This window comes from Sparus aurata, chromosome 16, assembly GCF_900880675.1.
Source record: "Sparus aurata chromosome 16, fSpaAur1.1, whole genome shotgun sequence".
Taxonomy (NCBI): Eukaryota; Metazoa; Chordata; class Actinopteri; order Spariformes; family Sparidae; genus Sparus; species Sparus aurata.
The window spans coordinates 463766-480659 of record NC_044202.1 but is presented as its reverse complement, the minus strand read 5'-3'; the positions used below and the strand labels follow the sequence as shown (position 1 = coordinate 480659).

General features: G+C 46.4%; 2 protein-coding genes across 11 annotated transcripts in view; both read left to right on the top strand.

Annotated features, from left to right (window-relative positions):
* mgaa (MAX dimerization protein MGA a) overlaps positions 1–8792 on the top strand; it is a 31765-nt gene extending 22973 nt beyond the window's left edge. For 8 of the 10 annotated variants that reach the window (XM_030392265.1, XM_030392264.1, XM_030392263.1 and 5 more), the window contains 8 exons: positions 277–617; positions 826–905; positions 1360–1435; positions 3518–3629; positions 4108–4524; positions 4676–4810; positions 4894–5022; positions 7114–8792. In XM_030392265.1, coding sequence (XP_030248125.1) covers positions 277–617; positions 826–905; positions 1360–1435; positions 3518–3629; positions 4108–4524; positions 4676–4810; positions 4894–5022; positions 7114–7730 — 1907 coding nt within the window. In that variant the 3' untranslated portion in view covers positions 7731–8792. The remainder of the gene's footprint in view (positions 1–276; positions 618–825; positions 906–1359; positions 1436–3517; positions 3630–4107; positions 4525–4675; positions 4811–4893; positions 5023–7113) is intronic. The other 2 variants (XM_030392267.1, XM_030392272.1) reach the window with 2 other exon arrangements.
* A 2792-nt stretch (positions 8793–11584) lies between these two features.
* The window catches only part of LOC115597683 (mitogen-activated protein kinase-binding protein 1-like), an 8153-nt gene continuing 2843 nt past the window's right edge, over positions 11585–16894 (top strand). Inside the window, exon 1 of the mRNA XM_030443858.1 lies at positions 11585–12019. Coding sequence (XP_030299718.1) covers positions 11879–12019 — 141 coding nt within the window. The 5' untranslated portion in view covers positions 11585–11878. The remainder of the gene's footprint in view (positions 12020–16894) is intronic.

Genomic DNA, 16894 nt, shown 5'->3' with positions numbered 1-16894 from the left:
AAAAGCCCCCCGCTAAGAACCCAGTTCTAAACTCCAGTGAGGTGCAATGTAAAGCTCTTATTTTGAAGACAAATTCGACCTGCTTCACTGTTCACGTCCTACTTGGAGCTTTACGTCACGTCACATGTTTACGCCTACCTAAGAGGGGGCTTTTGGAAAAGGAGGAATATTACGCCTCCCTTTTAGAAAGACAAGGCGGCACATTACAGCCTTTTCTATCTCAAAGGGGCTAGAGACCTGTAGGTGGAGCTCTAACCCGTCTGAATGTGTCTGCAGGTGTAAGTGAGAAGAGGATCCAGATGAAGGTGGTGGACCTGATGGCCAGACAGAGGGAGGAGGAGCAACACAGAGCAGCCAATCAGAGGCCAGCAGCAGACGGGGACTCTGATTCTTCATCACGCAGCGTGACTGTTAATGACATCATAATCACGTCGTCTTACCAGCTGCATCAGACTCCACAAGCCCCTCCCACTCTGTTGTATGCCCCACCCACCACCACAGCTGTCCAGGCAGACCCCGCCACTAAGACTACCGACCCCGTCACCACGGCGACCGACCCCGTCACCACGGCGACCGACCCCGTCACCACGGCGACCGACACCGTCACTGCCACTAACGTATGACATTTTAATTTTTTAATTTTAGGTTTTTTCTTCAAGTCTGTTCACTAAAATAAAAATTCTTCCAGTAATGAAACATTTTTGTGAAGATGAAAATAGTGAAGATGAATTAAATGTTTATAACTGTCAGCTGATTTCTGGTTGTTTGTTTACTTTGAACACATTTGATAAACAAACAAACGGTGTGTGTGTGTGTGTGGCTCAGAGCGTTGCCGTGGAGACGGTGGAGGAGACCGGCGGCGCTCAGACGAGGCTGGACGGCGATGAGACGGACTTTGACTTAGAGTAAGAACTGATGCCCTTCATCAGAACATCACTGGGTCCAGCTGTGGTTCTGATCGTCCCTGAAAACCTGCTGCTGATTTGTTATTGTCTGTTATTTAAAGGAGCACTCTGGAGTTTTCCAGCTGACTAAGTATTGATTTAAAGTAAAAGTTATAATATGATAAGAAGTCACTGACATTCTAACTGCTGTCGTCGTACAGTTCTCAGTTAAAACACTTGACACTTTAGTGCAGAGGTGGCAGGGTCCGCCACACATAAACACAGTGAAACAGTTTAAATCGTGATTGACAGTTTGATTATTCAGTTTGTTGGAAGATCTTCTCTTCTCCTAAACTTCAGACTGCTCCTTTAATTATTAAAATATCGTGACTGTTGAGGCAGTAAAACTTTATTTATACAGCAGGTTTACAAAGTGCGTCACATAAACATGATGTCGTTGATCTTTTCCTGTCAGCGTCTTAGATGCCTTCAGAGAGCTCGGTGTGGTCCTGGACGCCAGACACGTTCCCAGGACACTTCTGCTGCAGCAGGTAGGAGCTGGAGGAGCGACACCTGAGTCAGTGTGACAGATATGAATATGTTCCTGCAGCTCGTTGATACTGAGCTCATTACACCAAAGTCAGATCCAAAGCAGAGTAACTCACTGACAGCCTGCACGTCTGTGGGCTGCTGGAGAGGACATCTGACTCAGTCAGTGTGTTTACATGACACTCAAGAAAACAGAATTACTGCGTTAGTCTGAGTATGATCTGATCTTTAAGATGCATGTTTACACCTTAGTCTGACTAAAATCGGACCGGATCGGATTTCTCATAGTCGAATTACACCACGTAGATTATTCGATTGAAAGTCACATTACTCCTGCATGTATACGTTTCCAGCGGATCGGATCGGATTTTGCGTTCTGCGCAGGCGCGAGATTTTTCCCCGGGGCCGTGAGCCGGAAGTAGACGGGCGGCGGCGGCGGCGGCGGCTTTCCTCCGATATCACGGCAAGAAAGAGAGAAAGAGCTCCATTGTGCATCTAGTTTGTGTAATTATCATGTTCACCATATATGAAATGTACAAAGATGTAGCTTCGTCTCGCTCTTCGTACGCCATCTTTCTGGAATGTCGAGGCAGTTTGTTGTTGCTGGTGACGTAAAGAGGTCAGCCGGAGGTGTTTCTGTTACCACTAGTTGAAATGGGTACAGCGCCACCTAGCGGACCGGGTATGACATGCTGCGCACAATAATCTGATTTTCTCACCGGCATGTATACTCGGACAGTTGCAGTTGTCCGAGTGAGCAGCAGAGTGGAACTGTGGCTGTAATCTGACTAAACTGTGAATGTAAACGCACTGACTGTGAACACGTCTGGACTAGGGATGTCACGATTCCGCGCTACGATTAATTGATCGTAACGTTTCCTTAATACTGTCAGAAAATATTATGCCGGAACCATAGTTAAGGGCAACTCAAACGGAACAAAAACAAAGTTACACAACACCCACATGTTGCCGCCGGTTGCCGCGCTCACGTGTGTTGCTTTGTTTTGGTCCCTGCAAGTTGCAGAAGAGAAGCGTGCCTGTGGGGAAAATGGCAGAAGAGTTTATTCCCCCCGACCAAACGTGTTAAATCAGCCGTGTGGGAATATTTTGGATACAGGAAGAACAACCAGGGTGTCGTTTCAGTGGACGGCTTGCCAGCATGTAAATCATGTTATAAATTGCAGTCAAAGGAGGAAATGCATCCTGCGGGACAACCACCCGACCTGTATGCCAAAATAAAGGTAAATACACAGTAACATAAAAATACGTCAGTGTTTTCCTAACGTTGCATTGAATTAGTAGGAAATTAAATGTTAACGTGTCATTTGCAATGAATTGTGTACGAGTGCGACACGTGTTCGCCTTCAGTGCAGCGTGAGGTCCATCGCTTTTTTTTTTTTTTTTTGCCGTCGTACAGTCTCGCTGTCGGTGCAGTGACGTGTAGAAGAAAACGCCATGTAGTCGAGGTCCTCAGTCAGTCAGTGAACATTTAGCTTAACCTCCTTTTGCTTCTCCCATCTGTGCATACACGTCGGGCTTGTGCTTCCAGTCCGTTACATGTTTTACTAATTTGTTTATGTCATTGTAATTTAAACATAAAATAAATTAACCAAAATAATAAGTTTTATATGTGGCCACATAAAATTAGACAAATGATTAAAACGATTAAAAATAAACTTAAACATCTGGTATAGATGACAATTGATGACATTAATAATTTAAACAATTCTCCTGGGGGATTAATGATTGGTCCTATAAATAGATACTTAAATATACAAATCCAAATATTGGGTCATATAATTAGTAATATAATTGTATTTTGACAGTCAACATAAGTCATTAAATCAATAAAGAAAACTTTAAGACCTGCAGGGAGTGTTCATGTGATTTTACATATGAATAGAGTTGTGAAATCAATCAACGCATAATAATCATGATAAATTCTCTGACAATAATCGTACTAAGGAAAACTGTAATCGTGACATCCAGTCTGGACTAAAAGATCTGCAGCGCGGGTTGTAAACTAGAATAGGACTGGAAGATGACTCATTGAAGATAATAATCTTGACATGTGTTGTGTTCAGGCTGCTCAGGAGATCCAGACTCTGCAGAGAGAGACGGACAGACTGAGGAGTCTGAAGATCTGTCTGATCCAGCAGAGAAAGGCCTACATCAGAGAGGTCGCCCAGAGATCAGGTGAGCAGGCAGCAGAACTCTTCCTCGCTGCTGTCGGAGCTTTTAAACGCTCTGATATTCCGTCACATGAGGAGTCGTGTGCAGAGACGTCCTGTCCGCTGTCAGCCGGCCTCAGGTTCATGTAGCTGTGATGAGACCAGAGAGTGACGGCTGGTTTCAGATGCAGACCGATGCACCGACACGTTTTCAACAGCGTGCCACTAGAACCAGAACTCAGAGGCGGTTCCAACAGGTTTCAGTCTTGAATGTTTCTCAGAGACGTTCACTCTTTGCTCTGTGATCCGTCTGAAGAGACGCCGACTCAGCAGAGCTCACGCTGAATGTAAACACCGCCCAGTCTGTTGAGTGAGAACGCCAGTAGAGTTAATCACCAACATCTGATTCTGGGTCAGTTAAGCGATGTGGATTAAAATCATGTGCTGGCTGAGGCGTCACTGACCTGTAGGTGGAGCTCTAACCAGTCTGATTGTGTCTGCAGGTGTAAGTGAGAAGAGGATCCTGATGGAGGTGGTGGACCTGATGGCCAGACAGAGGGAGGAGGAGCAACACAGAGCAGCCAATCAGAGGCCAGCAGCAGCAGCAGCAGACGGGGACTCTGATTCTTCAGCACGCGGCGTGACTGTTAATGACATCATAATCACGTCGTCTTACCAGCTGCATCAGACTCCACAAGCACCTCCCACTCTGTTTTATGCCCCACCCACCACCACAGCTGTCCAGCAGCCTCAGACTCACAGTCACATGGTCCTGCAGGTGTTGAACCCCACCGTGGCACCTCCTCATGTATCCCATAATGCATCAGTGGTGAGGGACAAGCCGAGGACGGTCCCCAACATCCTGTCTCGCAGTAAGACGTCAGCTCCACCTTCGACCCTGATCAAAAACACTGTGGAGGGTAAGACTGAAGACGGGACATGTATATAGATTGATTGATTGATTGATTGATTGATTGATTGATTGATCTGGTGTAACTGACTCATTAACCAGGTCAGCGGACGGTTGTTCTTACAAGTGACTCACTTCTTGTTGTCTTTCTGTTTTTCCAGAATCACAACATTTCCATGCCATGGTACCAGCTGAAGTTCTGTCCCTGGTTGGCACTGCGTTGCCAGGGCAACAGGTCGTGACCCTGAGCCCGTTGATGGCGGCACCGACGATGCTGCAGGCGCCCGCTGCACCAGGTACTGACCGCTCACCTTGACGCTGCACACTGCTCCCACGTGCTTTTATTTTGAAGTAAGACATGTCCTCTTCCTGTCTGTAGGCGTGGCCTCAGTCACCCTCAACATCCCCAGTCTGACCAATCAGCAGATACATCTGACCTCAGTGAACCACCCTCCAACCGGTAAGATCTACAGCAGCTCCGCCCCCTTCACCATCACTGACCTCACAGGTAACTAACAAACGGTTAGCTCAGCTAACTAACAAACGTTAGCTCAGCTAACTAACAAACCGTTAGCTCAGCTAACTAACAAACCGTTAGCTCAGCTAACTAACAAACGTTAGCTCAGCTAACTAACAAACTGTTAGCTCAGCTAACTAACAAACGGTTAGCTCAGCTAACTAACAACGGTAGCTCAGCTAACTAACAAACGTTACTCAGCTAACTAACAAACTGTTAGCTCAGCTAACTAACAAACGTTAGCTCAGCTAACTAACAAACTGTTAGCTCAGCTAACTAACAAACGGTTAGCTCAGCTAACTAACAAACGGTTAGCTCAGCTAACTAACAAACGTTAGCTCAGCTAACTAACAAACGTTAGCTCAGCTAACTAACAAACTGTTAGCTCAGCTAACTAACAAACGTTAGCTCAGCTAACTAACAAACGTTAGCTCAGCTAACTAACAAACGTTAGCTCAGCTAACTAACAAACGTTAGCTCAGCTAACTAACAAACTGTTAGTCAGCAGGCTACTACTGGGTCACAAACTGTTAGCTCAGCTAACTAACAAACTGTTAGCTCAGCTAACTAACAAACTGTTAGCTCAGCTAACTAACAAACGGTTAGCTCAGCTAACTAACAAACGTTAGCTCAGCTAACTAACAAACGTTAGCTCAGCTAACTAACAAACGTTAGCTCAGCTAACTAACAAACGGTTAGCTCAGCTAACTAACAAACTGTTAGCTCAGCTAACTAACAAACGGTTAGCTCAGCTAACTAACTAGTGTGGAGGTGAAGTGTGAACAGAGAGTCTGGAGTCTCCTGCTGCAGACAGAGAGTGACTCTGCTGTCCTGATGTTGGTCGGGAGTTCGTTCCTCCACTGAGGCTCCAGAACAGAGAAGAGTCGTGACTTCTCTCAGCGACCTTTGTTTGCTCTCAGTGATGGCGGTACCAGCCGGCCCGCTGATGTAGAACAGTGCAGTGCTCTCTCTGGACCGTGTGGTCTGACCAGGGTTTGGAGGTAGACGGGTGATGTTCTGTTGATGGCCGTGAAGACCAGCACCATCGTCTGGAATCAGATGTGGGCCACAACAGGAAGCCAGTGGAGGTCACATGGGAGAATTGTGTAGATTTTAAACAAGGTGCGCCGCAGCGTTCTGGATACACTGCAACGCTGACAGAGGCTGGGAGTCCAGCCAAGAGGGAGTTGCAGTAGTCCAGGAGGGAGATGAGCAGCTTGGACCAGGAGTTGTGTTGTGTTCTTTGTGAGGAAAGACCGGATCCTGCAGATGTTGTAGAGGGCAAATCTGCAGGAAGAGAGAAACAGTTGGTGTCGTCAGCATAACAGCAGTCAGAGAATCCATGTGATGTGACTGCAGAGCCTCGTCATCTAGTGTTAGTGGAAACAGAACCGGTCCTGATACTGAGCCTTGAGGGACACCAGGTTCCAGAGAACAGGGTTTGGACAAGGAACCGTTCCATGTGACCTGACAGGTGAGATTTGTCAGGTATGATGTGAATCAGGTTAGAGCTGAGTCAGCGATGTTCAGCCAGAGAGGAGAGGAGGATTTGGTGGTTGACTGTCAAACACAGAAGATAAGTCGAGGAGAAGGAGGGCTGACGAGTGGGACGAGGTTCTGGAGGCACCGAGTGACTCAGTCACTGAGAGGAGGCCCGTCTCAGTCCTGTAGTTCTGAGCTGAACTGACTGGTTTGGGTCAAGGAGGTGGTTTTCTGAAGGACAGTTAGTTGTAGACGGCATGTTCTGGTTTTTAGAGAGGAATGAAAGAAGAGATGCAGTCTGTCGTCTCCTGTGTTAGCTGCTTAGTTAACCAACTAACTTCACTTACTAACCAATCAACTTGACTGATTAAGTAAATAAATAACCACACACATAACTCAGCGAGTCAGCTGAGTTAACCAACTGTTAATGAATTAACAAACATCACTCTTATCTAACTCATATTTACTTAGTGAGTTAATCAGCTGGTAACTAACTGGTTAGTCTAACTAATCCAGCTAACTCACTCACACTGACTGATCTGGTGTAACACATAACGAGCTGATGCAGCAGCGACTCACTGACCTGTTCATCATTTACAGCCGCAGACTTCAACAACCTGCTGCAGCTGGTCCCGCCCTCCACTGCACCCCCCCTCCAGCAGGAGGTCCCAGCTCCTCCTGCTCCTGTGGTCCCTGTTGGATCAGACCAGATCAAAGACCAGGACCAGCCTCCACCTCAGACCGAGTCCCCCACCACTTGGGGCCCGTCTCCCCCTCCGTCCCTTGGGCCGGGTGCTCGTCTCCAGGCCGAGTTCTCGGTGGGGGGCGCCGTCGGGCCGGGGGAGCAGCAGGAGACCGGAGAGGAGAGCGTCAGTCTGACCTCCCTCCTCGACGAGCTGGTCTTCCTCAACCAGCAGACCGACGACGTGGACCAACTGGAGGAGGGACACGCCCACAGCCCCTGGCTCCTGCAGCTGGACTCGGACTCTGAGGAGACTGTTGCCACGGTGACGGAGGAGGCGGGGCCTAATGACCACACTGAGACGACACAGGGCATGCTCCAGCCTAGAACTGTTAATGGGAACACTACAGGTGGAGCTCTGGCTCCGCCCCCTCTGTTGCAGATGAAGGTTGGCGGGGCCAACGTGGCGGACCCCGCCAGCAGGCCGATGCCGAGGCTGGTTCCTCTGGGGCTGAGAGGAAACGCCCCCAGCTGACCTCACCAAGCTAGGCGCTGATGATGTCACGGCTAGTTGAGGAGCTCATTGGTCGTCCGCAGGCTGGGCTCTGATTGGCCGTTCACCATGATTTCATCTGACACTAAATCACGTGATACAGCTGACAGCCAATCAGGAGCCAGTTACAGTTTGTCTCCGTTACCGTTTTATTTATTTACTCATCAACCCGTCAGTGTCGTTACGTCACCGCTGCCATGGTAACGTCACAGGAAACGGCGTGTGTGTGTGAGAGAGAGTGTGTGTGTGTGAGAGAGAGAGTGTGTGTGTGAGAGAGAGAGAGAGAGAGTGTGTGTGAGAGTGTGTGTGTGTGTGTGTGAGATGATGTTTGTATGTTTTTAACATGTTTTTAGTTTGTTTACTTCTGTTTACTTTTGTTTGAGGACTTCAGGAAGAGAATCACAACACAACAGATGAAGATGTGGCCGATGGATTGATCAGATGTGGTCGATCGATTGATCAGATGTGGTCGATCGATTGATCAGATGTGGTCGATCGATTGATCAGATGTGGTCGATCGTTCATCATTTTGTGAAAAAAGTTTTCGTATTAAAACAAAATTAAGACTTTTCTTTCTGAATATGTCAGTTTTATTTGTAGCGGACAGGTAACTCAACCTGAACCATGTGTCTGTGCAGACGGTCTTTAATTTCGAGGATTTTCATTCCAATCATTTCATATTTCTGTCGTGACGTTTTTAGTTTATTTCCAGAATAAATTAAAGTGAAATAAAAGGTGTGAACAGCGTCCACTTAAACATGTTCACGTTTTATTTCCATTCTTGGGGAATAAAAAGGAGCAGAGTTCACCTGGACTCACCTGCTCTCACAGTTAAAGGAGCAGTCTGCTGTTTTAAAGCATCAGTGTGTTCTGCAGGACTGTTGTCACATGAAGCTGCTTCTCTCTGTGTTGATGTTTGTACAGTGTACAGTTCTTCTTGTTTTTCCTAAATTTGTATTTTTGTATGCGTTCAAGTACCTCTGATGTAAATATCCTGTGCTGCCTCACGATGTAACACTACTACCAATAAAGTTTGGAAATTAGCTCCTGAATCTGAGTTATTATATTAACCTGAGTTAATATGTTTAATGTTGTAATTTCTCCTTTTAGTCCTTAAAACTGAGAAGAGCTGAATTTACGTCACAGCTCCTGAAATTGATTGTATCATATTAATCTTCACAGATTAATATAGATCATTTTGATTTTTTTTGTTAGTTTAATATTATTATTATTATTATTATTATTATTATTATTATTATTATTATTATTATTGTGTACGTTTTTTTTAAGTTTAATATAACTGTTTTAAAGAAACACAAGATTAATTTTCTGGGTCCAATTCTAAATTAATTAATCGCAATATAAAAATGATAAAATCATAATAAAGTCCAGGTGTTCAGTGTGAAGCTGCAGCTCGTGTTCCTGCCGCCGGGGGGCGCTGCTGCGTCACGATGTGTTCAGTCCTGGAGACGTCAGACTGCGTCAAGCTGAGTCAGACACGACGATACAGGAAGTGTTGAGGCTCTGATGTCAGAGTAAAAGCATGGCCAAATGGAAATAAATGACGTGCAGTTGTGGTATTAACAAAAAGTGCTGAACAAATTCAGACATGATGGAACCTGTCAGCGGGAATGTGATGCAGCAATAACACACACTGTTATTCACAAGAGTTTAGATGCGTCACAGAAAACAGTGATCTGAAACAATAAAACATCAACGTCCCTGAATTAATGATGGAATTAAAAACTTCCTTCAGTCTGGTTTTAGTGTTGAGTTTTATCCTTGTTGTGGTTTATTGTTTATAATTATGTTAATGTGTTCAGAGGGTTATTATTCCAGAGAGGAGGTTCAACAGACTCTGACTTACCCTGTGAAGTGAAACTCTGAGTTTTCAGTTCCAGAACAGCTGATCTGAGTTCGGTAATTCGACTCTGAGTATGTAAACTCTGAGCTGAATTATGAGTTAACTCTGAGTAAAAAGCCATCATCATCAATGGAGCTCCGATACAGTGAGTCACCATGGCAACAGGGGAGAAAACAGGAAGCAGACATTTTCTGGGGAAAAACAAAGTAACACGGCTGCAGCCGTAATAAAAATCACTGACGGAGTTTTAGATGCGGTCGTCTTTTCATTTTGGATTTAACATCACTTTCTTTTATATTAGCCTTTGAGGAAGTGGTTGAATGTTGTTCAGTGTTTTATTTTATTTTATTTTAGGCTGTTTTATTTTATTTAAATCAGCTGAAAATGAAATATAGAAACAGCCTCACGATGGCTTCTCACTTTGGTTTTATTTCACATATTAAAGTAAAAGTTTATTCAGTGGATATTTTAACTTGTAGTAGCTTTTACCACCAACAGATGCTGTTTAACACACATCTGTGTCCTGACATCCTGCTGAGTAGTTGAACATGAAGTGGTGCTCACCTCCACCTGCAGCACGTCCGACAGAGGCAGAGGAGCTGGTCCTGAGTCAGGTCACAGAGCAGCTGGTCCTGAGTCAGGTCACAGAGGAGCTGGTCCTGAGTCAGGTCACAGAGGAGCTGGTCCTGAGTCAGGTCACAGAGGAGCTGGTCCTGAGTCAGGTCACAGAGCAGCTGGTCCTGGGTCAGGTCACAGAGCAGCTGGTCCTGAGTCAGGTCGCTGGGTGACCAGAGGAGCTGGTCCTGAGTCAGGTCACAGAGCAGCTGGTCCTGAGTCAGGTCACAGAGCAGCTGGTCCTGGGTCAGGTCACAGAGCAGCTGGTCCTGAGTCAGGTCGCTGGGTGACCAGAGGAGCTGGTCCTGAGTCAGGTCACAGAGGAGCTGGTCCTGAGTCAGGTCGCTGGGTGAGCAGAAGAGCTGGTCCTGGGTCAGGTTACAGAGGAGCTGGTCCTGAGTCAGGTCGCTGGGTGAGCAGAGGAGCTGGTCCTGGGTCAGGTCGCTGGGTGAGCAGAGGAGCTGGTCCTGAGTCAGGTCGCTGGGTGAGCAGAGGAGCTGGTCCTGGGTCAGGTCACAGAGGAGCTGGTCCTGAGTCAGGTCGCTGGGTGAGCAGAGGAGCTGGTCCTGAGTCAGGTCGCTGGGTGAGCAGAGGCTGAGGGCGTCACTCACCCCCAGGACCCAACATTAGAGGCAGACACACACTTACTGTCTACAGATTCAACTACAAGTCATTTCATCTTATACTCAATGCAGCAGCAAACTACAAACACGGACTTTGAAATTACGTTGTAGTAAAAATACAACAGGCTCTACTGATGGTTACTTCTTTATTTATCTGTGGGAAATATAGAAAGACAAATGAAATGTGAATTATTTCTCTGTTTCTGGCTGCTGGAAGGTGATTGATTAACCTGCCAAGTGATTAAAAAACAAAAGAAGAAAAAAATCGAAGAGGATTGTTCAGATATGAGAGCACGTCAGCGATGACGTGTAGCCTGATATTCGCTGTGCAGCCGGAGAATATAAATGATGGACTGATGAGAAGCGTCTGCTGTTCGGTTCAGTCCTCGTCAGGGAGTCAGAGCTCATCTAAATGAATCTAAATTCTCATCCTGGTGTAAAACTATGAATGATTTCTGCTTCAACATGATGAGACTGAGAAGGGAAGGACAGCCGCTGTCAGACAGCTCCGTCACACTCAGGTTCTGTTCACAGAGTCAGTTACCGCAGGAACAGACCCAGAGTTTAACTGACCTCTCTTTCTGGAACTGAACACTCGGAGTTTCTCTCATCTCAGTGTAACAAAATCAGAGTTTTCACTAAACCCGCTTTCTGGAACACCCTCCTGATTTGTTTGAATGTGTAAATAGAGTTTGATCGTTTGATTTTGAAAAGCCTGACCGGAAGTGGGAGCGTCAGTGACGCGTGCGGTGTTGACGCCGGCGCAGCGCCGCTCGGTCAGTCCGGTCTGGCTCGTGCTTCGGGCCGCTTCGTGTCTTCGCTGCGGCGGAGAAATATGATGCGGAGCAGCAGCGGAACCGGAGCCCGTGAACCGGATCAGTCCAGAACCAGAAGCAGAGCCAGACTAGCTGAACCCTCTGGCCCGGCACGGCTCGGCTCGCAGACAGCATGACAGCGGAGGAGAGAGCGACGACAGAGAAAGGGTCCAGCCGCTGAGAGAGGCAGCTAGCCGGGCAGCTAACGGCGCGATGACCGCGGAGGGAAGCGGCGGCGGCGGCGGCGGCGGCGGAACGATCCGCAGCCGCATCAAGAACCTGCTGCGCTCCCCGTCCATCAAACTGAGGCGGCGGAGCGGCACCGCGCGGCACAAAGAGGACCTGAGCGACAAGGTGCGCGTCACACACACACACACACACACACACACACACACACACACACACCAGCTGCTGCTGCTGCTGCTAATTAAACTCAATCATATTTAATGATTGTTTTGATGTTTACCTGATTTCACTTTAATTTAATTATTTTTGATTGAATGTTTTATGATATTTAGTGACACACACACACACACACACAGCTGAACGCTCTCAATCTGCTGTGTTGGCATATTTCACTCACACACACACACACACACACACACACACTGCAGTGTTCACTTCAGCTGGGAGTTTAAGCATCAGCTCATTTTCAGACCTGCGATCAGTTCTGATCACTTTGACACGATCAATATTTAGCATCAATAACCCCAGCAGCTGTGTGTAGCAGGTGTACTGGGTGAACTGGTGACCCGGCTGCAGTCAGTGAAGCAGAACCTGCAGCAGCATCCTGTCAGTCAGGTTGTTCCCGTATGTTTGTCCCTGCGGGGCTCCCGTCCGTCTGTCAGCAGCTCCGTTTGTTCAGCCAGTAAAACTCCCAGCATGCTTTGTGTTGTGTTTGAACGGCATGTGCGTGTGTGTGGATCCAACCTGAGGGTCGGGGACCTGAAACGGGTCGCAAGATGATTAGAGAAAAAGAAGGTCTGTGTATCAGCTCGGGTCGTCATGATGAGTCCGGTTCTGATTATAAATGGTTCTTTACAGCGACTTCTCGTCTGACGGGAACAGAACCCAGTGTGAAGACGTGTAGAAGCAGAACTCAGTGGTCACAAAGAAATTATTATCAACTTCATGATGAGGAAGTCTGTGATGTCACTGTGACGTCACAGTGACATCACAGCATCCTCTCATCACAGATTAAACATGTTTCCTGTTTGACCCAAACACAAGAAGAATGTTTCAACTGTAAACTCTTTAACATCACACACACACACGCACACACAGACTCTCTCTCTCACACACACACACACACACGCACACACAGACTCTCTCTCTCACACACACACACACGCACACACAGACTCTCTCTCTCACACACACACACACGCACACACAGACTCTCTCTCTCACACACACACACGCACACACAGACTCTCTCACACACACACAGACTCACACACACACACTTCTTCTTTGTTTCACTTTCTGAAGTTTATCAATAATTCATCACCCCCCCCCCCCCCCCCCCCCCCCCCCCCCCCCCCACACACACACACACACACACACACACACACACACACACACACACACACTCTCTCACACACACACACACACACACACACACACACACACACACACACACACACGCCTCAGGACAAACAGCCTGTGTTAGTGTGTGTGCAGTAATTAAGTCCGTTGGGAAACAGTTCAGATCTTCAGTCTGACTCTCAGACCTCAAACATCTGAACCTCAACACCTTCAATACAGTACTGATGCTACAGACTGCAGTACTGATACTACAGACTGCAGTACTGATACTACAGACTGCAGTACTGATACTACAGACTGCAGTACTGATGCTACAGACTGCAGTACTGATACTACAGATGCAGTACTGATACTACAGACTGCAGTACTGATACTACAGACTGCAGTACTGATACTACAGACTGCAGTACTGATGCTACAGACTGCAGTACTGATACTACAGATGCAGTACTGATACTACAGACTGCAGTACTGATACTACAGATGCAGTACTGATACTACAGACTGCAGTACTGATACTACAGACTGCAGTACTGATGCTACAGACTGCAGTACTGATACTACAGACTGCAGTACTGATACTACAGACTGCAGTACTGATACTACAGACTGCAGTACTGATGCTACAGACTGCAGTACTGATACTACAGACTGCAGTACTGATACTACAGACTGCAGTACTGATACTACAGACTGCAGTACTGATACTACAGACTGCAGTACTGATGCTACAGACTGCAGTACTGATACTACAGATGCAGTACTGATACTACAGACTGCAGTACTGATACTACAGACTGCAGTACTGATACTACAGACTGCAGTACTGATGCTACAGACTGCAGTACTGATGCTACAGACTGCAGTACTGATACCACAGACTGCAGTACTGATACTACAGACTGCAGTACTGATACTACAGACTGCAGTACTGATACTACAGACTGCAGTACTGATGCTACAGACTGCAGTACTGATACTACAGATGCAGTACTGATACTACAGACTGCAGTACTGATACTACAGACTGCAGTACTGATACTACAGACTGCAGTACTGATGCTACAGACTGCAGTACTGATACTACAGATGCAGTACTGATACTACAGACTGCAGTACTGATACTACAGACTGCAGTACTGATACTACAGACTGCAGTACTGATGCTACAGACTGCAGTACTGATACTACAGATGCAGTACTGATACTACAGACTGCAGTACTGATACTACAGACTGCAGTACTGATACTACAGACTGCAGTACTGATGCTACAGACTGCAGTACTGATACTACAGATGCAGTACTGATACTACAGACTGCAGTACTGATACTACAGATGCAGTACTGATACTACAGACTGCAGTACTGATACTACAGACTGCAGTACTGATGCTACAGACTGCAGTACTGATACTACAGACTGCAGTACTGATACTACAGACTGCAGTACTGATACTACAGATGCAGTACTGATACTACAGACTGCAGTACTGATGCTACAGACTGCAGTACTGATGCTACAGATGCAGTACTGATACTACAGACTGCAGTACTGATACTACAGACTGCAGTACTGATACTACAGACTGCAGTACTGATACTACAGATGCAGTACTGATACTACAGACTGCAGTACTGATGCTACAGACTGCAGTACTGATACTACAGATGCAGTACTGATACTACAGACTGCAGTACTGATACTACAGACTGCAGTACTGATACTACAGACTGCAGTACTGATACTACAGACTGCAGTACTGATGCTACAGACTGCAGTACTGATACTACAGATGCAGTACTGATACTACAGACTGCAGTACTGATACTACAGATGCAGTACTGATACTACAGATGCAGTACTGATACTACAGACTGCAGTACTGATGCTACAGACTGCAGTACTGATGCTACAGACTGCAGTACTGATACTACAGACTGCAGTACTGATACTACAGACTGCAGTACTGATACTACAGATGCAGTACTGATACTACAGACTGCAGTACTGATGCTACAGACTGCAGTACTGATGCTACAGATGCAGTACTGATACTACAGACTGCAGTACTGATGCTACAGATGCAGTACTGATACTACAGATGCAGTACTGATACTACAGACTGCAGTACTGATGCTACAGACTGCAGTACTGATGCTACAGACTGCAGTACTGATACTACAGATGCAGTACTGATACTACAGACTGCAGTACTGATACTACAGACTGCAGTACTGATGCTACAGACTGCAGTACTGATACTACAGACTGCAGTACTGATACTACAGATGCAGTACTGATACTACAGACTGCAGTACTGATGCTACAGACTGCAGTACTGATGCTACAGATGCAGTACTGATACTACAGACTGCAGTACTGATACTACAGACTGCAGTACTGATACTACAGATGCAGTACTGATACTACAGACTGCAGTACTGATGCTACAGACTGCAGTACTGATGCTACAGACTGCAGTACTGATACTACAGACTGCAGTACTGATGCTACAGACTGCAGTACTGATGCTACAGACTGCAGTACTGATACTACAGATGCAGTACTGATACTACAGATGCAGTACTGATACTACAGACTGCAGTACTGATGCTACAGACTGCAGTACTGATGCCACAGACTGCAGTACTGATGCTACAGACTGCAGTACTGATGCTACAGACTGCAGTACTGATACTACAGACTGCAGTACTGATGCTACAGACTGCAGTACTGATGCTACAGACTGCAGTACTGATACTACAGATGCAGTACTGATACTACAGATGCAGTACTGATACTACAGACTGCAGTACTGATGCTACAGACTGCAGTACTGATACCACAGACTGCAGTACTGATACTACAGATGCAGTACTGATGCTACAGACTGCAGTACTGATGCTACAGACTGCAGTACTGATACTACAGACTGCAGTACTGATACCACAGACTGCAGTACTGATACTACAGACTGCAGTACTGATACTACAGATGCAGTACTGATACTACAGATGCAGTACTGATGCTACAGACTGCAGTACTGATGCTACAGACTGCAGTACTGATACTACAGACTGCAGTACTGATGCTACAGACTGCAGTACTGATACTACAGACTGCAGTACTGATGCTACAGACTGCAGTACTGATGCTACAGACTGCAGTACTGATACCACAGACTGCAGTACTGATACTACAGATGCAGTACTGATACTACAGATGCAGTACTGATACTACAGACTGCAGTACTGATGCTACAGACTACAGTACTGATGCTACAGACTGCAGTACTGATGCTACAGACTACAGTACTGATGCTACAGACTGCAGTACTGATACCACAGACTGCAGTACTGATACTACAGACTGCAGTACTGATACCACAGACTGCAGTACTGATACTACAGACTGCAGTACTGATACTACAGATGCAGTACTGATACTACAGACTGCAGTACTGATGCTACAGACTACAGTACTGATGCTACAGACTGCAGTACTGATGCTACAGACTGCAGTACTGATGCTACAGACTGCAGTACTGATACTACAGACTACAGTACTGATACCACAGACTGCAGTACTGATGCCACAGACTGCAGTACTGATGCTACAGACTGCAGTACTGATACTACAGACTGCAGTACTGATACCACAGACTGCAGTACTGATACT